At 40.7% G+C, this 25,495-nt stretch overlaps 1 protein-coding gene across 3 annotated transcripts; it reads left to right on the forward strand.

Annotated features, from left to right (window-relative positions):
- The first annotated feature begins 25 nt into the window (after positions 1-25).
- Positions 26-23,192, forward strand: Znf569 (zinc finger protein 569). Of its 3 annotated transcripts, none has more exons than XM_008853866.3 (6): positions 26-225; positions 1,498-1,678; positions 7,727-7,784; positions 14,450-14,576; positions 14,873-14,968; positions 20,780-23,192. In XM_008853866.3, the coding sequence occupies exons 3-6, from the start codon at positions 7,770-7,772 to the stop codon at positions 22,588-22,590; spliced, it is 2,049 nt and encodes a 682-aa protein (XP_008852088.1). In that variant the 5' UTR covers positions 26-225; positions 1,498-1,678; positions 7,727-7,769; the 3' UTR covers positions 22,591-23,192. The 3 variants fall into 3 exon arrangements, with proteins under 3 accessions (XP_008852088.1, XP_008852087.1, XP_029412369.1); XM_008853865.3 differs by lacking the exon at positions 26-225 and adding an exon at positions 234-398; XM_029556509.1 differs by lacking the exon at positions 26-225 and adding an exon at positions 234-398 and having other exon boundaries at positions 14,450-14,539.
- Positions 23,193-25,495: the final 2,303 nt, after the last annotated feature.

Here is a 25,495-nt window from a genome sequence, read left to right on the forward strand (position 1 = left end):
GAAATGTAGTCTGGCGCAAGAAAGCGGCGGACCTGTTTAGATTCTTCTTCGTACCAACTTGCACTCCAAGGCTGCGAATGGCAGGCGGCAGGGAGGCGGCTCCTGCAGAACCCTCAGAGCCCGCAGAGCCCGCAGAACCCTAGGCCGATCCTCCCGCGGGAGCGGTGCCCTCACCGGAGTAGCCGGCATCCTCACAGTCCATCACAGGAAGGCCAAGCCCTCCTGGTGAGCCGCGGGGCCCTCTGGGAAGTGCTACCCTGCGGCTAACGGACCCAGGTTGATGAAGCTCCGCCGCCAGCCATCCTTGACCTCGCAGCGCCTGGTCGTAACCGTCGAGGGCTGTGCCGGTTGTGGGGCGTTGGGGTGTGGAATCCGGGCCTGTGCCCGCGGGCTTGGTGGTGAGTCCTCGGGAAGCCGCGAGCCCCGCGCCTTGGGCTCTTTGTGCTGGTGGGAGTGGGGCCCTGCAGACCCCGCTGGGGTGTGGATGGAGGAGCGGCGCCGAGCAGGGCGATGCCGAAGGTTCCCTGAGGCCCTGGCCGTGGCTCGAGATGGGACTGTAATTGGCGCTTTCTCCGTGTTTCATTATGAACATGGGTGCGAATGTGCATGACTGAGATAAGTGGATGGATGGATGGATGAATGAGAGGTAACGCGATGCATGGAAGGTGGTTGTGTGTAGGTGTGTGGATGGAGACTGTGTTTGAACGAGTGCTGCATTTCATCCTTTATGATAATTGGAAATATGCTTGAATATTTTCATGTATTAGCAGGTTGTATACATGCGAAATTCTTTCTCCTTGCTCCATTCCATTTCCCAAATAGCTAAATACAGAAAATCTAAAAAATAAAAATCACTTATCATTCAACCAGCCATGCAGCCACTGTCATATTTGATAATCATCTTTACACTGTTTGTGAATACATACATATGCATTTATATGCTCTTACATAGATGCATAATGGCTTAAAATTGCAATCACACTATATATAGACTTCTGTAAACCTTATTTAACAATACATGATTAACATATTTATATGAATAATTACAAACTTGTTTCATCAGTTAAATTTTTCTTGGTATACATATTAATGCATTTATCTCTGTTGGATAATTTGTGTCTTTTCAACTTATTGACATTATACTGTATTTATGAGGAACTATTTAAATCCACTTTTCTCCCCCGCCCCCACTTGTGGGTAGGCTCTTAGAAGTGGTACTGATGGGTTAAAAAGTATGTCCTTACTAAAGGCTTCCCAAATCTAAACATTTATTCCCAGAGTAAGATTCTAATAGCTTATAATATTATATTAATAGCTATAATATTATAGGCTGTTATAGACCTTGTATCTATACATCCTTGATAACAGTGAATCTCATAAATGATAGTAGTCTTTGTTAACTTCATAGTTATATTAATACTACCAAAATCAAGCATAAAAAAAACTTTTATGAATTGTTTTCTAAAGTAGTGTTCTATGTTCAACTTTCTTTTCCAGAGTTCTTCCTGTGTTAAGGATCCATTCATTTATAGACTCAACAGTTACTGAACACTGGACGTGTGTGTAATAGGCCCAAATTTAGGTGCTTGGGAAATAGCAGTGGACGAAAGAAGCAGCCTTCTCCTCTCCACAACTATCATGGTACTTACATTGTGGTGGGCCAGATAAAAAAAACAAGGTAAGTAAATTAAATATGAAATACATTAAATGGTGAAAAATTTTAAATGGAAGAGTATTTAGAATTAGAGATGGGAAGTAGTGTTTTAGATGGGTCAGCCAGGAAAGGCATATTGAAAAGGAGCATAAAGGTACAAAGAAAGAAAAGAAGCTGGTTATGCATGTCACTGAGAAAAGATTGTTTAATACTGAGAGTACGGAGTTGTAAAGGTCTTGGGGCAGCAACATGCGTGAAGGTGAAAAGGCTGAAATAGAAGTGAGGGGAGCTGAGAGAAGCAAGCTGAGTGGAGCGGAGGAGAGCAGGGCACGTAGGGCCTTGTAGTCCACATAGCTTTGACTTTGAGATGGGAAGTTGTTGAAGAGTTCTGAACACCGGAATATATATATATATATATAGATAGATAGATAGATAGATAGATATAGATAGATAAAATATATCTTTTTAATGACAGCTTGGACTGCTCTGGTTACAGTGACCTACCAGAGAAGGATTGAAGAAAGGGCAGGGAGAAGGCAAAGGAAGGAGTAGAAAAACTAAATAGGAAACTGTTATGATAATCCAGGGAAAAGATGTTGGCAGTCTGGGCCACAGTAGTCAAAATGATGAATCATGTACTCAGTACAATTTTAGAATAGAGTTGCCATAGTTTGCAGAAAGAATTGATGTGGAATGTGAGTTTAACAAGATAACATGGTGTTTCTTTGATTAATTTAAGAATGCAGTGATTGCTGTAATCCCAGCACTTGGGAGGCAGAGGCAGGCTGATCTCTGTGAGTTCAAGTCCAGCCTGGTCTACATAGTGAGTTCCAGGACAGCTGGGGCTACAGAAATACCCTGTCTCAAAAAGATCAGAAAAAAAAAAAAATGCAGTGATTGAGAATGGAAAGAATTGAGAAAGTCTTTCTTGAGGCAGTAGACTTCAGTTTAGATGTAGTGTGTGAAGGGTTGTATGCTCACTGGACATTCAAATGGATATATATGAATGTGTGTGACATTCAAGAGAGCTATAAGACCTAGGATGGAGAATTATCAGCATGTAAATGATGTCTAAAGCTAGAAGAGTGAACAAGATCATGTAAAATAGAAAAAAATAGAGGTGAAGAACTGATTTGGGGGTTACCCTAACATTCCGAAGCCCAAGGAATAATGGAAAATCAATAAAAGTGGCCGAAAGAGACTAGCTCAAATAGAAGAAGTCAGAGAAGACTAGGTAAATGAGCTATCCTAGAGTCAAGAAAGAGTATCTTTTCATGAAAACTGTGTCAGATACTACAGATAGCACAATAAAATGAAGTCCGAGAAAGAAACATTGAGTCGAGCAACAAAATTCACTGGTGACCCTGAAAGCAATTTCAGTGGAAAATGGAGCCAAGGAGAACTGGAGAAGAAAAACTGGATAGATATCAAGTCCTTACAGCTCTTAAAGTTTTTCTGGGCTGGAGAGACGGCTCAGTGGTTAAGAGCACTGGCTGTTCTTACAGAAGACCCCGATTAAATTCCCAGCACCCACATGGCGCCCAACAACTGTCTGTAACTCCAGTTCCAAGGGCTCTGATGCCCTCTTCTGACCTCCACAGGCACTGCACTATACAGGTGCACTTACATGCAGGCAAAACACTCATACACATAAAAAAAAATATTAAAAGACAGTCTTTCTTTAAAAAGAATGGTGGCTGAATTTAAGAGGTACACTGTAGCTTTATGAATGAATGAAAGGATCCAGTGGAGGAAGAAACTTGATGATACAGAAAGGAAAAGAGAAATAATGTATGTTCTTAAGTATCCAGAGCACATAGGAGCTAATGGCAGGTATGCCTTAGCTCGGAGCATGATCACACCATGGGAGAGGAAGAGGAGGAAGTAACAGCACAGAAACAGGCAGATTCACAGATGTGCTCGGGAACTTTCTCTAATGGCTCCTTCAGCTTTATAGTGACCAGGTGACAAGAAATTCAACTGAGAGTTTGGAAAAAGTATTTGAGGTTTGAGGAGAAAGAACAAAAACAGAAAACCTCCGAGGATAGTCATGTAGGAGAGTGGACTACAGCGTAGGCAAATACCTATTTTAAGGCAGCATTTGAAGTGAGCTAATTCTGTGTAAATGGGTGATTTTCCTCCTGCAGTGTCCATGTGTGCCCATGTAGCCACAGACAGGATAGGGGAAGACTGACATAACCAGAGTGTTGGTTTTGGGAAGCAAGCGGGGATAATGAGAGAGAGGCGAAGGGAGTCTTAAAATGTTTAGATTGTCTTTTCTGATGGTGGATTTTGAACTGAGCAAACTAGTGGAAGCAGGAAGGCCGTGAAAGAATGAAAGTTGGTAGAGTCATGGAGGGGCCGAAGTAAGGTGAGAAGAAAGGCTACTTTTCACTTTCCCTGGTTTGGATGTTTTATAAATAGAAGTAGTGGTGGCACACGCCTTTAATCTCAGCACTTGGGAGGCAGAGGCAGGCAGAGGGGACCAGGATTCAATTCCCAGCACCCATGTGGCAGCTAACAACCTTCTGTAACTCCAGTTCCAAGGGATCCAACGCCCTCTTCTGATCTCCCTGGGCATTGCACAACACGGTGCACTCACACACATGCAGGCAATACATTCATACACATAAAAATAATAAATTTTTTAAAAATGGGTGTGGTGGTATACCCTTAAAATCCCAGCACTCCAGAGTTGGAGGCATCATTTGCTACATATTATCCTCAGCTACCCGGAGTTGGAGGCCAGCTGGGATACAGGAGACCTCAAAACCAAAAAAGTCCTCAAAATCAGCAGCAACCACCTATCTACAGATCAGGGAGTTGGGTGTGGCCCTTGGAGTTTATAGGACATCCTTCCTATAGACTCAGAAATCCTGGGGGTCTGGTTGGTTTTCTGGCATGCCATTTCCTCCTTCATACCCAGGTTTTCAGGTGGAGATGGAGGGAGAGTTTCTGCAAGGCGTCTAGAGCTGCGGGGAGCCCTAGAGTGCCAGGTGAGGATGGAGGCCCAGGACCTGGGCCCAGGACCCCCTGGCCCTGCGCTGCCTGCACTACACAAAGGTGGCAGAGCTCTCTGAAGGGGACCCAGAGGAGTCCTCAAGTGGAGAGGATCTCTAGTCCAGCTTCAGACTTGGGCTTGTAGAAGAGACTGAGCCAGAAGCAACCGTTGTGGCTGAAGCTGCTTACTTAGCTGCCATGATGCTGGCACTCCTCACTTGCTTTTGGAACAAGTCTCCTCTTGCTCCTCCTTCCGCCAGGCTCTTGTAAACCTGGGCAGGGGCAGGGCCCTTCTGGAAATGGGCCTCTAGTTCGCAGTCCTGCTTCCAGCTGAGTAACTGGTGGGCTTGAGGACACAGGGCCCAGGAGCTCAGGGAACGCGGAGGTTTTTCCATCTTGGCTGCAGCTCAGTTGCAGTGTTTTCAAAAATTAGGCTCTTGGGGCTGGAGAGATGGCTCAGAGGTTAAGAGCACTGACTGCTCTTGCAGAGGACCCGGAACTGCCTATAACTCCAGTTCCAGGGATTCTGACATCCTCTTCTGACCTCCTCTAGTACTGCATGACACGGGTGCATTTACACACATGCAGGGGATAACACTCACACATAATAAAATATTTAAAAATTAGGTTCTTGCCCGGCATGGTGACGCATGCCTTTAATCCTAGCTACCAGGAGGCAGAGGCAGGCAGATCTCTGTGAGTTCAAGGCCAGCCTGGTCTACATAGTTTCAGGACAGCTGGGACTATAGGGAGATCCTATCTCAAAAAGGAAAAAAAAAAAGCTCTTATACAGCTTTTGTTTGGATTATTCCTGGAGTCTAGGAGTTTGGGTCACTTTTGTGAATTGTGTATAAATAAAAATGGCATACAATGACTCACCTTCTATGTAGTATTCATTTGAGCAAAACCTTTGACTTTCTTAAGAGTTCCTGTTAGGTTGATTTGGACAGGCATCACCAGCTTCATCCATTCCTAGTCAGGGATGGACTCCCAGAGTTTCCTATTCTTCCATTGCTGCTAATGTTGCTCCCATCTCTTTATTTTTACTTATTTATTTATTTATTTAGTCTTTTTTGAGACACGGTCTCCCTGTAGCCCCAGCTGGCCTGGAACTCATTATGTAGACCAGGCTGGCCTTGAACTCAGAGATCCACCTACCTGTGCCCCTTGAGTGCTGGAATTAAAGACATGAGCCATCATGCCTGGGGTCCATCACTTTATTTTTATCTAAGCTAAAAGTAGTTTTCTTCTGGACAGATACTTCTTTTTTTGGTGTTTCTGTTGACATGTATAATATTTGTATACCATATGCTCCAGGATTATCTCATAGTTTGGTTGTTTTCTTCTGTTTTTCGCTTTTTTTTTTTCATTTACATTTAGGAAGCCTCTGTTGACATATCTTAAAATCCACTTAAAAATTTTTAGCACCCTGTTTCTTTCCTATACTTTCTATTTCTTTGCTTACATTACCTATCTGTTCTCCATTTTTTTTTGTTAGAGACCTCAGCATATAATCATAGTGTTTTTAAACTCATTGCACATACTCTACAGCACCCTTTCATATATAAGTTGTTGTGCTAGGTCATGAAACATTAAGTCTCATGAGCAGTCCATGACATAAATGGTTCAAAGTCCTAGGGAGACTGACAAACCAATAGATACGTACTATTGCACAGTGATAAATGCTACAAGTGGGGTGCTTATGGGAGACAGGAGTATAAATAAATCTACATAGGCGGTTATCCCATTCAAGTAATAAAGTCATTTTGACTTAAGAACAGCAGACATTGATAAAGGAAAGATAGAGCTGCTCAGAAATGAAGAAATGGTTTCCAGGTGTGGGAAAAGATATACAGTCATTTAAGGAGTAAGTGCTGTGTGTATTTTGAGAAAGGCAGGCATATACTGCTACACGGCTGGAGTTTGACTTCAGGGTATCAAGGATAAGGCCAAGGAGGCATTTAGAAACAAAGGGAGTCAATGAAAGAATTAAGATTTATTTTATGTATATGTATGCGTGTGCACCACGTGCATGCCTGATGGCTATAGAGGCCAGAAGAGGGTGTCAGATCCACTGGAACTGGAGTTACAGGTGGTTGGGAGCTGTTCAGTGTGGGTGCTGGGGACCGAACCCAGGCCGCCTCTCTGAAGAGCAGCAAGTGCTCTTAACTGCTGAGCCACTTCTCCAGATAAAGTATAAAATTATTCATTAAATCCTGGATTTAAAAAAATGTTTTTAAAGGGTATCATTAAAATAATTAGGGAAATTTGAATATAAATTTTATGATTTTTACTAATGTTCAGTATGTTTGATATAATGACATTGTGTTTATGTAGGAGAATTTTGTTGTTTGAAACAGGGTCTCTCTGTAGCCCCAGCTGACCTGGAACTTGCTACGTAGACCTCCATCTCACAGAGACCCACCCCCCTCTGCCTCCTGATTGCTCAGTGCTGGGGTAAAAGGTGTGCACCTCCATGCCTGGCTGAATTTTAAGGTGCAAAAGCTGAAAGTTAGGAGTGAAGTTCATATTTGTATTTTAGGGAAGGAAAGAGAGCAAATGTTAGCTAAATGAAAGTAATCACTAGATATAGGTGCTTTTTACAAGTATTTGCATTAATCTCTCAGCATTTCTGTAGAGCTTTTTTTGTTTTGTTTTGTTTTGTTTTGTTTTGTTTTTGTCTTTTTTGAGACAGGGTCTCCCTGTAGCCCCAGCTGTCCTGGAACTTACTATGTAGACCAGGCTGGCCTCACAGAGATCCGCCTGCCTCTGCCTCCCGAGTGCTGGGATTAAAGGAGTGTGCCACCATGCCCAGCTCTGTAGAGCTTTTAAACAACAGCAACAAAAAGACAAAGAACAAAGAATGATAAAGGGGTCCATCCAGTAGGAGGATTTTTGTAAGTAGTTATATTTGCATCCAAGTCAGAGCACCTGGGTCCATAAATGAAACGTTGGCCTCAGTGGTTTCAATATTTTGGACTTCCTGGTGGATCCAAGAATGACTTAAATTTGCGAGTATAGATTTTTGATTTGTAGACAGCCTTTTCCAATGACTTCTGTTCTCTTTGCCAGCCCTGTCTGCTCATGCCCTGTCACTTCCTAAAAAGAGAAGGAAATGACCGAGTCCCAGGTAAGTATTAAATAGAGCCTCTGTCCTCTGCTCTAGTCTACAGAACAGTGTAAAGGTCTGTGCACATAAAACATTTTTTTCAGGAGAAATAGAGTTGGAAGATTAAAATTAAGAAAGAGTTAAAATATGGCTGTTTTATGAAATACATTCAGACAGATTAAGGTTGGGTCTCAAATTGTAGTTTCATTCTTTTAGGTAAACTAAAGCACAGCAGAATTGGTTATATCACTGTCATAGTTAGCTTCAGCTGTCAACCTGTCACAAACCTAAAGTCACCTGGGAAGAGGGAACATCAGCTGAAGAATTGGGAAAATCTCATCAACATGGAGTGAAAGAAGCTGGAAAAATATATGTACCAGATGACTCCATTTACATGAAGTTCAAGAACTGGCAGATTTTGTGATAGAAGTCGGAATAGTGATTTGGGTCTAGTAGCATATGGCTCTAATTTACCGAGCACTTGGGACATAGAGCAAGAGGAGCAGAAGTTCAAAGTCATCTGTGGCTGTAGCATGTCCAAGGCTAGCCTGGGTTACATGAGACCCTGTTCAACAGCAGCAAAGTCAGAGTAGTGGTTACGGCAGAGAAGGTGAAAGATTACCTGAGAGAGGGTGAGGTCACTTGGAGCGTTACATGCTCAATCTTTTGAAACATGTTGTAAGCTGTAAATTGTCAGGTTGTGTACTTAAGATCAACACAGTGTACAACATGAGTCTGCACAGCATCTATCAATTTAAAAGAGAAAACTGTCTGAGGAAAGACTTTTTTCAGTGCTGTGGCTTCAGTGCTAAGGCCTCGAGCATGCTAGGAAGGGCTCCATCACCGAGCCACACCCCTGGCTCCAATAGAGCCACATCCTCTTTTTCACTTTTTATTTTGAGACAGGGTCTCATTGAGTTGCCCAGGCTGGCCTTGAACTCAGTCTGTAGTCCAGGTACACCTTGAACTTGCACACACCTTGTGTCTTAGCCTCCTGAGTAACTGACATTACAGGCCTGACATTACAGGACTTGCTACACAAGTCCTACTTGGATATGTATCCTTCAACAGACCCTATGTGATTGTCCTTTTTCAAGACAATTTTATGGATCAAGCCACAGTTTAATAATTTGCATGTCCTACGTTAGCCTTGTACCTGCTGTATAGCTGAGAATGACTATGTATAGTTTGGGTTTCCGGTTTTTTGATATCCCCCCAACACTTTGGTCTTTTGAGACACGGTCTCCATATAGTCACAGCTGGTCTGGAACTCACTATGTAGTCCAGGCTTCCATCTCACAGAGTTCCACCTCCTGCCTCCCTAGTGCTGGAATTAGCCCTTCCAAATATGTATAGTTTTAATGAATAGTAATTGAAACTATAATCCTGTTTTGTTTTGTGTTTTTAAATGGGATTTTCATAAAAAATATGGGGAGTGGAGAGGTTGACAATGTCTAATAACCCCAGCTGGCCTAGAAACCAATCTCCATGTAGAACAGGCTGGCTTCAAACCCATGGAGACCTATATGCCTGCCTCTGCCTCCTGAAGTGCTGGGATTAAAGTCACGAGCCACTACACCCGGCTGTGTCTCTTAAGGTTTGCCTCATGTACACAGAGGTGATTTTTAAAGTGAATACACTGTGTAGCCATCACAAGAGCTAAGTCAAGAAATGGAATCATGGGTATGTAAGATGAGTCAGTGGGTAAAGACACCTGTTGCCATGCTCAAAGGCCTGAGTTCAGTACCCTGCCACCATATGGTAGACAGAGAGACCGACTCCCAGAAGTGGTCCTTCAGCCTCCATTTATGCACTGTGGTACACATGTGCCCATACATGTACAAACATAAATGTAACTTAAAATAATTCTTTTGGTGGTGGGGGCGGTGTTTGATACAGGGTCTCCCTGTAGCCCCAGCTGGCCTGGAACTTGCTATGTAGACCATGCCTCCAAGTGCTGAGACCAAAGGCTTGTGTTATTACAACCGGCTAAATAAATGCAATTAAAATTTTTTTAAAAAATAAGACATACAGGAGCTGGAGAGATGGCTTAGCGGTTAAGAGCACTGACTGCTCTTGCTTCGATTCCCAGCACCCACTTGGCGGCTACGAACCGTTCTTAACTCCAGTTCCAGGGCAATCCTGAGCCCTCTTCTGACCTCCACAGCATTGCATGACACGGGTGCACTCACATACATGCAGGCAATATACTCATACACATAAAATAAAAATAAAATATTAAAAAAAAAGAAATACAGTCTTACCCTAGCACCCCAGAAGAGACCCCTGTTCCTTTCTAGTCATTACCTCTGCTCCAAGGGGGAGCGCCACTGTTCAACTTCTATTCTAGAGCTTATCCCTGCCTATATTTTCATTTCATATAATCCATGTGATCCATATCTGGTTTTGTTTACTTAATATTATGTTAAATAATATTATGCTAAATTGTTACATACTAGTTGCAGCTCACTAATCTCAATGCTATACATTCAACTATGTGAATAAACTAGCTTTTGTTTATACATATTGTTGACAGGCATTTAATTGGTTTTTAGTTTTAGAAATTTATAAATAGTGTGAAATTTCTTGTAAATTTCTTTGCTTGCACACCTCTACATATTCCTTTGGATAGATATCAAAAGAACTACTCAGTCACAGGTTATATGTAAGGCCAGTTTTTCTAGAAAACTTTTTTCTAAAGTGATTGTTCAAAATTCCACTCTGTCTTGAGAGTTCCCAGTCACTCCAAAGTGACCTTGAGTGTATTTCTGTGTTTACAAGTTTGCGTTCTCAACACAATAGTAATTCATTGTTTGTAGAAGAGAAACTCAAACTGTGAGTACTTAAAAATCACATTCTTTTTGATGCACTTGCCTAATTAAATTAGTAACACTTGTCAATGAGCTAAAAGCTAGAATATTTCTAGGGACCTATCTGAGGTGGTGGGAACATATCTGAGAATGTATCTTTTTTGTTAAATTTCTATTTATATTTATTTTATGTGTATGCATGTATTACCTGCATGTAGGTAAGCACACCCGTATCATGCAATGCCCGTGGAGGACAGAAGAGGCTGTCAGGATCCCCTGAAACTGGAGCTACGGACAGTTGTTAGCTGCCTTGTGGGTGCTGAGATTTGAACCTGGGTCTTCTGCCAGAACAGTCAGTGTTCTTAACCGCTGAGCCATCTCTCCAACCTGAGAATGTATCTTACATGCTTAGTAAGCACAGTAACAATTTTACCAGGACAAACTTTTTTTTTCAGGCTTATTTGTGCGTGTGTGTGTGTGTGTGTGTGTGTGTGTGTGTGTGTGTGTATGTGTACACCTGTGCATGCACAGAGGCCAGAGAAAGCATTAGGTGTGCTCTTACCACTCTGTCTCTTCCTTTAAGGCAAGGTCTCCCCGAGTTGGTGCTCATGTTTTTTGACTAGTCTGGAGCAAGCAAGCTCCAGAAAATTCTTCTGTCTCCACCCCCTAACCCTTCAGAGCTGGGGTTACAGGCATGTGTAGAATGGCTGACTTGTTATTTGGGCGCTGGGATTGGAATGCTGGTCCTTGTGATTGCACAGTAAGCACTCTTAATTGCTGAGCCATCTCTCCAGTCCTAAGGGAGATTTTTATAACTGCATCAGTATCATTCCTGTTCTAGATCTGTTTAAATTATTGATCTTATGTTAGCTTAATTTGGGAAGATAATATGCACCTTATTATTTTAAAAATTCATCCTTTTTTAAAAAAGGTTTTTCCGCCAGCTGTGGTGGTGCACGCCTTTAATCCCAGCACTCGGGAGGCAGAGGCAGGCGGATCTCTGTGAGTTCAAGGAGAACCTGGTCTCCATAGTTACTTCCAGGCCAGCTGGGGCTACAGGGAGACCCTGTCTCAAAAAAAACAAAAAAACAAACAAACAAAAAAAGAAATAATTTTCCAATTTAGGGGAATATATGTTTTTAGGGATGTCCTAGAAATTTTCTTAATTTCATTAGAAATTATCTCTAATTGAGCTCTAATTTCATTAATTTATGTCTTTTTGTTAATTTTGCCAGTCTTACCTTTTCGAAGAATCAACTCTGTTTCATTGATTCTTTGCATTGTTATTTTCTGTTTCCTTTTCATTTATTTCTGCCCTGATCTTGTTTCTTTCTGTCGACTGATTTAGGGTTTGGTTTGTTTTTGTTTTCCAAGGCCCTAAGTTGTATCATTAAGTTATTTATTTGGGATCTCCCTGATTCCCCCACCCCACCCCCTTTCTGATACAGAGTCTCTCTGTAGCCCCAAACTGGCATGAAACTTACTATGTGGACCAGGCTGGCCTTAATCTTTCAGAGACCCACCTGCCTCAGCCTCTTAAGTGTCTGGGTTAAAGGTGTGCACCACCATGCTTAGAAGGCCTTTGTTTGTTTGCTCTCTGATTTCTTTCATTCTTTTTTTTTTTTTTTTTTTTTGTCCCCAGCTGTCATGGAACTTGCTATGTAGGTAGACCAGGCTAGCCTCTAACTCTCAAAGATCTGCCTACCTCTGCCTCCCAAGTGCTGGGATTAAAGATGTGCACCACCACGCACAGCTCTGCTCTCTGATTTCTTAATGTAGGCACTTAGAACTATAAACATTTCTGTTAGGTCTCTTTTCATTATATTCCATGTTTTGGTACATTGTGTTTTCATTTTCATTTGATCTTAGGATTTAATTTTTTTTTTTTTTTGATGAGTGTAGTAGTGCATGCCTTTAATCTCAGCACCCAGGAGGCAGAGGCAGGCAGATTTCTGTGAAAACAAGTGTAGCATGATCTACATAGTGAGTTCCAGGCCAGCTGGGGCTACCGGGAGACCCTGTCTCAAAACAGAAGCAAATAAACTGAAATTTTAAATAAATTTATTTAGTGTGCATGCATACGTGCTTGCACAGAGATCAGTGGACACCTCTGAGTCAGTTGTCTCTACCCATGTGCATCTGGGGATCAAACTCAGGTTGTCAGGCTTGGTGGCAACTGCCTTGGTGGCAATTGAGCCATCTCACCAGCCCTCAATTTATTTGATTTCTTCAATGAAATCATTCAGCTGATGGTGGTTAATTTTCATTGGTTTAGGGATGTTCTATAGTTTCTCTTGCTGTTAACTTGTAGTCTGATTCCATTGTACTCACAATAGGAATTCTTCTCACTTTCCCCTATTTGTTAAGACTTGCTTTGTGTCCTAACATAAGATTTTATGTTTTAAACATATGTTTTAGAGACAGTTCTGCGGGCGGCTGAGGAGTATAGCTATATTCTGCAGTGTTTGGGTGGAGCGTTCTGTGGATGTCTGTTAGGTCCTTTTGATCTATGATACCATTTAATTCAGATATTTCCCTGTTATTTTATAGTTTATTTTTTATTTTATGTGTATGAGAGTTTTGCATGCATGTGTGTAAGTGCATTCAATTTATTTATTTAATTTTAAGTGTATGAGTGTTTTACCTGCACGAGTGACCCACATGCATGTAGTGCCTATTGAGGATAGAAGAGGGCATTGGATCCCCTGGAACTGGAGTTACTGACGGTTGTTAGCTGCCATGTGGGTGCTGGGAAGTGAACACAAGTCCTCTGCAAGAGCAGTCAGTGCTCTTAACCACCAAGCCATCTCTGTAGCCCCTGTCGTTTGTTTTCTTGATGATAGCCATTCTTACTGGGATGAAAGGGAATCTCAGCAGCTTTTTTTTTAATTAAGTTTTATTTATGTGTATGACTGTTTTGCCTGCTTGTAAGTGCACCCTTGTCTTTCAATGACTGTGGAGACCAGGAGAGGACATTAGATCCCCTAGAACCAGTGTTAAGGACAGGTATTAGCTACCGTGTAGGTGCTAGGAACTGAACCCAGGGCCTCCACAAAAGCAGCCATCTGCTGAGCCATCTCTCCAGCCCCTAAGAGCAGTTTTAATCTGCATTTACCTGATGAGTAAGAACTTTGAACACTTTTTCAAATATTTATTGGTCATTTGTATTTTTTGAGAACTCTTTATTCAGTAGGCCATTTATTGACTGGATGATTTGCATTTTGGTGCTTAATTTGGATTCCTTTCTTCTTGGTATTAATCCCCTGTCTGATGTGAAGTTGGCAAAGATATTTTCCCATTCTGTGTGCTGATCTCTTCATTCTGGCAATTCTTTTCTCTGCTGTGAAGAAGCTTATTAAGTGGTGGCTAGCAACTGTCCATAACTCCAGTTCCATTGGATCCGATGCCCTCTTCTATCCTCAATAGGCATTGCATGCATGTGGGTCACTCGTGTGCAGGTAAAACACTCATACACTTAAATAAATCAAAACCCAGCACTCAGGAGGCAGAGGGAGGTGGATTTCTGTGAGTTCAGGGCCAACCTGGTCTACTTAGTGAGTTCCAGGCCAGCTGGGGCTACAGGAAAACCTTGTCTCAAAAGACCAAAAAGAAAAAAAGAGAAAATAATACCAAAGGTTTTTTATTTTTTAATATTTTTTTATTTTTTAGAAGAAGCATTTCATTACAGCTTTAACATGCTCAATAACAATTTCCAGAGCAAAGATACATGTCTTTCCAAAAGTGGCTATAAAATTTTTAGGTTCCAAAGTTTTTTTTAATGCCTTCTTCTTTCTGAATAATCCAAACAAGATTATGTTTTTTTCCATATCAGTTAAGATGGATAACTTTAGATTGAGTTTAAATGTTTTGTTACAGGAAACAGTGACATTCAAAGATGTGGCTATTGATTTCACTCCGGAAGAATGGAAGCAATTGGATCCTGCTCAGAGGAACCTGTACCGGAATGTAATGTTAGAAAATTATAACAACCTAATCACAGTGGGTAAGAGTGGTTTAATGGATGGTGCTAATTCTAGAAATAAAGTACCTTTTCTGAAGTAGATGGAAGTTTTAAATTTGGAGTGAGTCTGGCCTTGTGATGCCTTTCCTGATGTTCCTGTCCATGCTGCGGCTTTCACAGCAAACCCTTTCAGATTTCCAAATATTTCAGAGTACAGCATTCCCAGAGCCATGCTTTCACGTGCTTTAGAATGCCTGGCTCCCCTAGATCTGCCTCGATTCCTGGGCTGTGGTTGTGGCTGTGTGTATACCCACATCTGTGTCATTTCCCTCTGGCAGGCCCTCCACTCACCAAACCTGATGTGATTTTCAAGTTGGAGCAAGAAGAAGAGCCTTGTGTAGTGACGGAAGAAGTGTTAAAGAGACACTGCCCAGGTGAGCGAGGGGACCAGACAGGTGAGGGAAGAGAGGACCACTGAATGGTCTATCTGTACAGATGTTTTCCAAAGGTATTTTCCTAAAGCATGTAGACTTTTGTAGCGATAATTAGTGTGAGCTCTTTGAAACTAAGGTGTCATTTTTCTTTCTTTTTTTATTTTTGGAAATTACATTTATTTTGTGTGTGTTTGTATGTGAGGATGCATAAGGTCACAGGACAACTTGTGGAAATTGGTTCCCACCTTCCCCATGTGAGTCCTAGGGATTGAACTCAGGTCATCAGGCTTGGCAGCAGGCATCTTTTTACCTACTGAGCCATCTCATTGGCCCAAGATGTCTTTTTTCAATAGTGTTCATATGTATGTGTGTGTGTGTGTGTGTGTGTGTGTGTGTGTGTACGGGTATATATTTGTACACACATGGTGTAGCCATGCATGTGAGGCCAGAGGACAGCCTTGGGTGTCTTTAGACACCATCCACCTTGATTTTTGAGAGTCTCGCTGGTCTGGAACTCGCCAATTAAGCTAGGCTGCTTGGCCAGTGAGCCCCAGGGATCCTCCTGTCTCTGTCTCCCCATTGCTGGAATTACAAGTGTGGGCCTCCCCAACCCATTCAACACTATCAAGTTCTTTCCCCAGGCCTTCTTACCTAGGAGCTGGGTGTAACTTCTTCCTATTAATTCCCAGCCCTCGCTTCAGCAGCCGCTCCGTTACCATCTTTAGTGTCTCTGTCACCTTTATACAGAGCATGTACATTCACGGATTGTAGTTTTCAGGTGATCCTGTTAACAGTTATATCCTTGACTTTCTACCTTCTTTTCTTCTGTCTTAAATGCCTTCCCATCTCGTCTCACTTTCCACTGTTTTTAGCTTTTTCTTTTTCTTTTGTACTTTAATGACTACTACCTTTTCAATAAGAATAATTTTAGTGCCAATATCTTTAGGTTCCATTTTCCCCTTGTCATATATACGTATATCCATGTATGTGCTAAATGTGTATATAAATGCATCCATATGTATCCATACTCATAATTTACATATACACCTATACACGTAGTTCTAATTTGATAGTAATTTTTACTCTCCAAAGAAATTGTTATTCTACTAAGAATTACTGCAAGTAGTCTTTTGCATTAAAAACATCATTGCGGGACTGGAGAGATGGCTCAGCAATTAAGAGCACTGGCTCTTCTTGCAGAGTACCTGGGTTCAATTCTCAGTACCCACCTGGTGGCTAACAACTGTCCATAACTCCAGTTCCAGGGGATCTGACGCCCTCGTCTGACCTCCAGGGGCATTGCAGGACACGGGTGCACTTACATACATTCAGGCAATATCTCATACATATAAAAAAAAAAAATCATTGCCAGTAGGGCCAGGCATGGGGGTGCACACCTTTAACCCCAGCACTCAGGAGGCAGAGGCAGGTGGATCTTTGTGAGTTCAAGGCCAGCCTCGTCTACATAGTGAGTTCCAGGCCAGCTGGAGCTACAGGGAGACCCTGTCTCAAAAAGAACCCCCCCCAAAATGATTGTCAGTATATCAAACAAAAAACAATTAATTGTAGTTTGTTTTGTTGTTTGGTTCTTTTGAGATACGGTCTTGCTATGTAGCCCAGACTGGCCTCAAACTCAGGATTATAGGCATATAATCACCCTTAGCAACCATCCCTCTTGTACTAATTATAGTTTGAATTTTCATTTTCTTTATTTTGAGTGAAGGCAAGTATCTTTTCAAATGTTAAAAAAGATATTTTAGGGGCTGGAGAGATGGCTCAGTGGTTAAGAGCACTGACTGCTCTTACAGAGGACCCGAGTTCGATTCCCAGCACCCACATGGCGGCTATGAACCATCCTTAACTCCAGTTCCAGGGGAATCCAAAGCCCTCTTCTGACCTCTGCGGCATTGCGTGACACGGGTGCACTCATATACATTCAGGCAATACACTCATACACATAAAAATAAGAAATAAAATATTTAAAAACATATATATATTAAAAAAATTTTTTAAACAGTTTATGTATTTTGCCTTTTTCTCTGTTGAGGATTTTTATATGATATAAAATATATATGACAGACAGACAGACAGACAGACAGAAACAGAGTTCTGTAGTGCCCTGGCTGGAACTCACTATGTAGAACAGGCTGGCTTCAGACTCACAGAGATCTGCCTGTCTCTGCCTCCCCAGTGCCTGGGTCAAAGATGTGCCCCACCATGTCCATCTCTATTTCTCAATCACTCCTCTTTAAGTACTTTTTGCCATCCTGGCTTTTTAAAAAAGATTTATTTTATTTATTTTTAATATGTATATGTGTGTCTGTGTGTGTACACATAAGTGGTGGTGTCCACATAGGCCAGAGGCATCAAGCTATCTAGTATGGGTCCTGGGAACTGAACTCAGGTCCTCTGGAAAAGCAATATATGTTCTTTTTTTGTTTTTTGGGGGGGGGGTTTTGTCTTTTTGAGACAGGGTCTCCCTGTAGCCCCAGCTGGCCTGGACCTCACTGTGTAGACCAGGCTAGCCTTGAACTCACAGAGAGCTGCCTGCCTCTGCCTCCCAAGTGCTGGGACTAAAGGCGAGCACCACTGCGCCTGGCCAGCACATATTTATGCTCTTAACTGCTGCTCCATCTCTCTAGCCCTCCTGCTCCTAAATGTTTCTTAATGGTGTGTATGCATATGCTCTCTATGAATTTATGTACTTGTTCTGATGTTTCAGAGCTTCTGTGCTGATGTTACACTGGTTTCATACTGGATTTGAGCAGCTTCTGTGCTCTAGAAGACTTAGAATTGGTGTTATAATTCCCTTAGAATTTTGGTAGATATTACCAGTTGAACTTTGATCTTGTGGATTTTTTAGGGAAATTTCTTTGCCAATCCTTTTTGTTGTTCTTTTTATAACTGTCCTGCTTAGACCTTTTGCCACTTTTGGCATTGTTTTTTTTTTTTTTTTTTGTCTTTGTTTTTGTTTTTTTGAAGCAGGCTCTCCCTGTAGCCCCAGCTGCCCTGAACCTCACTATGTAGACCAGGCTGGCCTTGAACACAGAGATCCGCCTGCCTCTGCCTCCCAAGTGCTGGGACTACAGGTGTGTGCCACCACACCCAGCTTGGCATTAGTTTTGATGTTATATTTTTTTCAGAAACAAATTCTACTTAATCTTAGTTTTTAAATTAATTTTGATAAAGCTGACAAAATAATACCCAATTTTCTTTTTCTTTAAAATGTTACCACATATTCGTGTTCTAGGGTCTTTTTTTTTTTTAAATTTTTTAGAAGAAGCATTTCATTACAGCTTTAACGTACTCAATAACAGTTTCCAGAGCAAAGACACGTCTCTTTCAAAAGTGGCTATAAAATTTTTAGGTTCACTGTTGAAATAATACAGTTATACAATATTGAACTCAGTATAAACCCCAGGAGAGAGGCTGGCGGGTTGTGCGGCCCAGAGAAGCAGAGGGAGGTGAGCTTTTTTGGTATTTTTGAAACAGGGAACTCACAGATATCCACCTGCCTCTAATCGGTACAATTCCAATACTAACAGTGCTATGTGTTTCCCACTTACAGTGTTTTTGTTTCAGTGTTACTTCTTCCTCTTCTAATTAGGACTGCACTTTTTAACCCTGTCCTGTTTTCTCATTGCTTCTTCCTCCTGTGATTAAGCAACTACATTTTTACTTTTGGCTCTACACGAATAGATGTTACTTTCACTTTAAGAGATTTATTTGTGGGGCTGGCTCAGTGGTTAAGAACATTGGCTGTTCTTGCAGAAGACTCAGGTTCGAATCCCAGCACCCACATGGCAGCTAACAGCTATCCATAACTCCAGTTCCAGGGGATCTGACAGCCTCTTCTGACCTTTGCGGGCATTGCACGACCGGGTGTACTTACCTACATGTAGGCAGTGCACACATACACATAAAAATAATAAATAAAATTTAAAAAATTTTTTAAAAAGATTATTTTTATGTATATGTGTGTGTGTGCTTGCATGAGTTTATGTGTACCATGTGCATGTAGGAGCCTATGGAGGCCAGAACAGAGTACTGGATCCCTTGGAACTGGAGTTACAGGTGGTTATGAGCATCATGTGGGTGCTGGGAACCCAACCTGTATTGTCCGTAAGAACAGCCCATGCTCTTAACCATGGAGCCATCTCTCCAGTCTCCTGCTTCCATTTTTTAAATTCATGGCACTATGTGTTTAGTCAGAATTATCATCTATGTTTGCTTTTAGGTTGTATTTTTGCCCTCTTTACATCGTGTTTCTTTTTTTTCTCTTCGTAATAGTTTTTAATAGATCTGATTCCAACTCCTCATTTTTTGCTGAGAACAGATTTTCTTGATTTGCTTTTAAAAAAGATAAAGTTGGGGAAGGGAAAGAGTAATCTAGAGCTGACTTATGCCCAGCATGGTAGCTACTTATTTTTATAAATAAAGTTTTATTGACCCACAGCCACACTCAGTCCTTTAGATCTTGTCTGTAACTGTTTTCTTATTATAAGTGTAAAGTGGGATGATTATGACAAAGGCTATGCAGTCCACAAAACCTAAATATCTTACTACCTAGATTTATAGAAAAAAAATTGCCTATAGAAATGCATCTCTACACATTTTGAAACCTTAATTCTTCACCTTTGTATGTAAACATGTATGTTTAGACTTGCTTTCTTATTCAGACAAGAACTGTAGCTGCAAGTCTATGTAGTGTTCTCTGTGAGGACACACAGAAGGACACTCTCATCTCAACAGACTTCACCTGGGAAAGCTGTGTGGCAGTGTTTCCTTGTGTAGCCTGCCTTCTCTGTCTACCTTGCCAGCTACTGGCTTCCATCCGCTATGCAGACGGCCAACAGTCCTCTTGTGTTCAGCCCTCCCTTCATTCCCATCTGTCACGGGACATGGTTTCTCTAATTTGTAACTGATTTCTTAATTTACGTGCTAGGACTTGGACTTTGCCATCACTGTGAACACTTAGGTTTCAGCTTTGTAAATCCCCCTTTCACACAGTGGTCCTTCATCTTCTTTACAGCTGGTAAAATTACCTTTATGTCTTTCATTGTTATGCTTTCTTTTCTTCTGATTCATTTATGCCTCCTTCCCTCCCTCCCTCCTCCTCCTCCTCCCTCCTCCTCCTCCTTCCTTTCTCTCTCTCTCTCTCTCTCTCTCTCTCTCTCTCTCACCCTCCTCTCTCTCTCTCTCTCTCTCTCTCTCTCTCTCTCTCTCTCTCTCTCTCTTTCTCGTAGTTACTGTTTTGAGACAGGGTCTCATGTAGTCCAAACTAGCCTTGACCTTGCTTATGTAGCTGAGTTACTGCCTAGAACTCCTGAAATACCTGCCTCCACCTCCCAGGGCCTGAGAGTATGGGCATGGACTATAATGTCTGGCCATTTATTCAAGTTTATGTGTTCATTTTAGAATTTCCATACAGTGTTTATCCAAACACTAATTTCTAATTTTTCTCTAGATTTTTTTCTTATTTCTATGCAAGTATAGTTTTTTCTTCAATTACATTTCCTAAATAGTTGTTTATGTATATATGAAGGTTATTGAAATTAATATTATTTTCTTTTGTATCCCACATAAAACAGTTAAGGCTCATTGAATTCATAAATATTTTCTCATATTTCTTTTTCTGAAATTTCCTTATAAAAGCTGAAGAGATAAGAGGTATATGCACTTGAAATTTGTTTAATAATCAGAGCTCTGGCATTAAGAATCAGTACCATAACAGCATTCTTTTCAAATGAACTTGGTATTTCAATATTGGAAAAGAAATCACCAGTGATATTTATTTGCTATTTATTTTAGGAGAAAAATGGGGAATTGATGAACATCAGAAAACCCAGGACAGACTTTTGAGACAAGTTTTCAAGGAACCAATAGCTGAAGAAGCAAATGAATGTCCTAAGAAATTTGTAAAAGCATTTCCTCCAAACTCAGATTTTATTCCTTCTAGACACAATCTCTGTGAACATGATGGGCTTGGAAAGTGTTTAGAACATAATTTTGACTGTCATAATAATGTGAAAAGCCCAGTAAAAGAGGATCATTTTGAAAATGATGATGCTGTGAAATCATCTGACAATAGCACACCCCATTTTGTAGTGACCCCCTTTAAATGTAATCATTGTGGAAAAGGCTTTAGTCAAACATTGGACCTTATTAGACACCTGCGAATTCATACTGGAGGGAAACTCTATGAATGTAGAAAATGTGGAAAAGCTTTTAGCCACAAGGAAAAACTCATTAATCATCATAAACTTCATAGTAATGAACAGTGTTATGAATGTAATGAATGTGGGAAAACTTTCATTAAAATGTCAAATCTCATTAGACATCAAAGAATTCATACTGGAGAGAAACCCTATTCATGTAAGGAATGTGAGAAATCCTTCAGCCAGAAATCTAATCTCATTGACCATGAAAAAATTCATACTGGAGAGAAACCTTATGAATGTAATGAATGTGGAAAATCATTCACCCAGAAGCAAAGCCTCATTGCACATCAGAAAGTTCACACTGGGGAGAAACCTTATGCATGTAATGAATGTGGTAAAGCCTTCCCTCGAATTGCATCCCTTGCTCTTCACATGAGAAGTCATACAGGAGAAAAACCTTACAAATGTGATAAATGTGGAAAAGCCTTTTCCCAGTTTTCCATGCTTATTATACATGTGAGAATCCATACAGGTGAGAAACCTTATGAATGCAACGAGTGTGGAAAAGCCTTCTCTCAAAGCTCGGCACTAACCGTACATATGAGAAGTCACACAGGTGAAAAGCCCTATGAATGTAAGGAATGTAGAAAATCCTTCAGCCATAAGAAAAACTTCATCACACATCAGAAAATTCATACTAGAGAGAAACCTTATGGATGTAATGAATGTGGTAAAGCTTTTATTCAGATGTCAAATCTTGTTAGACACCAGAGAATTCATACCGGAGAAAAACCTTATATATGTAAGGAATGTGGCAAAGCTTTTAGCCAGAAGTCAAATCTCATCGCTCATGAAAAAATTCATTCTGGAGAAAAACCCTTTGAATGTAATGAATGTGGTAAAGCCTTCAGCCAGAAGCAAAACTTTATTACACATCAGAAAGTTCATACTGGAGAGAAACCTTATGACTGTAATAAATGTGGTAAAGCCTTTTCTCAGATCGCATCCCTTACTCTTCATTTGAGAAGTCACACAGGGGAAAAGCCTTATGAATGTGATAAGTGTGGGAAAGCCTTCTCTCAGTGCTCATTGCTTAACTTACATATGAGAAGTCATACGGGTGAGAAGCCTTATGTGTGTAATGAATGTGGAAAAGCGTTCTCTCAAAGAACTTCCCTTATTGTGCATATGAGAGGTCATACTGGTGAGAAACCCTATGAATGTAATAAATGTGGAAAAGCCTTCTCCCAGAGCTCATCCCTTACGATACACATACGAGGTCATACAGGCGAGAAACCCTTCGACTGTAGCAAATGTGGAAAAGCCTTCTCTCAGATCTCATCCCTTACTCTTCATATGAGGAAACATACAGGAGAAAAGCCCTATAACTGTATCGAGTGTGGCAAAGCTTTCAGCCAAAAGTCACATCTTGTCAGACACCAGAGAATCCATACTCACTAGCAGCCCTGTGAACATTGTGAATATGGGGAATGCCTTCTGAAGGAATTAACCCCTCATAGCACACTACTTGATCAGTTCTAGAGCAGAAAATTCTGAGTAGGAAAGCTTTGCAAAGAAGCCACACATTAGTTCTTACTGAGATGACCTCATTGAATAAGAAACCTGACCATCAGAACTTTGGGCACTTCATTGTTATCTAATCAGTATTCACATTCAAATCTGGAAGAAAATTCTTGCTGCATATCAACATACTTGAGCTCCTTGCCAATGTATTAAGCAAGAAAAAGATTGGGAAAAAAGAATGATAACTTTTTATACATAATATGAGATGCTCAAACCCAAAACAAGTGATTTTAAAGAAATAAGGAATTTGTCAATAGGAAAATCTAAGAATTATGTAACATATCTACAAAGTTATAAAACATGTTGCCAGTCACAAAAGTACACCTCAAAAATAAAATTAAATGTGAAAAGACTTGAAAGTATAAAAATAGTTCTCTGATTTTTCTAAGTTTAATATAATTCTCAAATTTATACATCAGTTGTAAAGAGTTTCATGCACCAATTCAGTTTCTGTATGGTAAGGCAAAGGACCACAAGTAGCTCGGGAAAAAAAGTGGACAGCAAAACAGCCAGAGAAGATGCACAGTATTAGATGTCATTACATATTTCATTTAAAGCTCTTTCCATTTAAACTCTGTTATTGTGTGAATAAACAAAACATTGGAAACAAATTGAGGATTAACATAAAACTCCAAGGGGATCTGGCAGTTTTACGTATGGTAGTGCTACTGAAGTGATTGTGGTAAGGTTAGCCTATTCAGTAAGTGGAAGTCAGCCAAACATGTTAGCTCTTAACCTTATATATAAAAGTAAAGTACACGGGTCTGGTGAGATGGCTCAGCTGGAAGGACACTCGCTGCCCTGCCTGACACCTGAGTTTGAGCCTCAGAAGCCACATGGTAAAAAGAGAACTGACTACTGCAAGTTGTCCTCTGACCTGCACTGGCACACTGCAACACTCTTGCGCCCACACTCATACACACATTTGTATTTATATACCAATATATAAATACTGTAAAAAAAATCCAACTATAAAATAAAATTCTAAAACCATGATGAAAATATATTGCTTTAGAGTAAAAGGATTTCTTTAAAAATATACAAATATGGAACCGTTTCTTTTGGTGTATTGGCCTCAGAAACACCCATAAATATGTGTGCAAAGAGATATTTGTCAGTATGTTCCCCAAATCATGGATCATGGTTTGCTTTGTTCTGAATTGGATATAGCATTTCCATCAACACAGGCAGATCAATATGCTTACTTATATGATAGAATACCATGCAGTATTTAGAATATATGAAATCCACACAGTTACCTGGATAGATCAGAACATTTTAACAAAAAATGCAGAGTAAAACATGGTATGATATTTGTAACTTAATAAAAACTGTGAAGAACAGTACTTATATTGCTCCTGGGTCCATTTATGACATTGGTTGCCTTGGAATGTAGAAGGGTTTTATGGGAGTTGTTATGATTTGTAGCATTTCTTTAATAAAACAACAAAAGCAAATATGACCATGGTAACAAGTATGGTTGTCAAAATTAGCTACAAACTTTTAAAGTTTCTTGTCTTGAGTTGCCTGTTTTTCTAAAGAGGCAAATGGGTTGAGGAAACATGGGCTTATAGAAACAATTTAAAAATAACATGTTATAGTTAATCTCCTTTACACAAACAACTTGACTTAAGATACTCTGTTTACTCTGTAATGCTTGGATATTTCCCCCAAAGACTCATGTTGAGTGCCTGGTCCCCAAAACAACAATGTTCAGAGGTGATTTGATCACGAGGACTCTTAGTCTCATCAGTGGCTTAACCCATTGATGGATTCTTAGCTGACATTGGGAGATAGAAACTGTACAAAGTAACACCTAGTTGGAGGAAGTAGGTCACTGGGGACATTCATTCAAAGGGTATGTATTGTACCTGATTCCTTTGTTTTCTGGTCACCACAAGGTAAGCAGCCTTTTCCTCCACATTCTCCCCACTGTGAGGTTCTGTCTCACTTCACCATGGCCCCCAAACCAAGAAACCAAGGGTTGAAACCTCAGAAATTATGATGTAAAAAATTTTTTTCACTTATTAAGCAGGTTTTCAGACATTTTTTTGTCACAGCAACAAAAACTAACACTCTATAATATTAACTAGAATAATGACAATCAGGGGGCTAGAGAGATGGCTCAGCAGTTAAGAGCACTGGCTGCTCTTGCAGAGGACCCAGGTTTGATTCCCAGCACCCACATGGTGACTAACAGCTATTCGTAACCCTAGTTCCAGGTGATCCAATACTCTCTTCTCTCTTCTGATATCCATGGGCATTGCACTACACAGGTGCACTTAACACACATGCAGGCAATACACTTGTACATATAAAAATAAGATATTAAGAGTAATGAAAATTAGCAGTATAAAACATTTGAGGCCAGTTTTAACTTTTTAAAAAATTATTTATTTAGGTCTTGAGACTGGGTCTCCCTGTAGCCCCAGCTGGCCTGGACTTCAGACATCTGCCTGCCCCTCCCTCCTGAGTGCTGGGATTAAAGGCGTGTGTCACCATGTCAGGCCTAAAATTTTAAAATATTTTATCTTAAACATAAGTTCTTTGCATGGTTGAAAGAAGTGGAGAAACAAGACTTGCCTAAGTGTTGGAATAACTGACAAGTTTCGATATATCTCAGCAAACCTTTTTTTTTTTGAGAGAGGGTTTCCCTGTAGCCCCAGCTGTCCTGGAGTCACTATGGAGACCAGGCTGGCCTTGAACTCACAGAGATCCACCTGCTCTGCCTCCTGAGTGCTGGGATTAAAGTTGTGCGCCACCACACCCTGCTTTTTTTTTT

Source organism: Nannospalax galili, unplaced genomic scaffold, assembly GCF_000622305.1.
Source record: "Nannospalax galili isolate Female #2095 unplaced genomic scaffold, S.galili_v1.0 scaffold886, whole genome shotgun sequence".
In the NCBI taxonomy this organism is placed as follows: Eukaryota; Metazoa; Chordata; class Mammalia; order Rodentia; family Spalacidae; genus Nannospalax; species Nannospalax galili.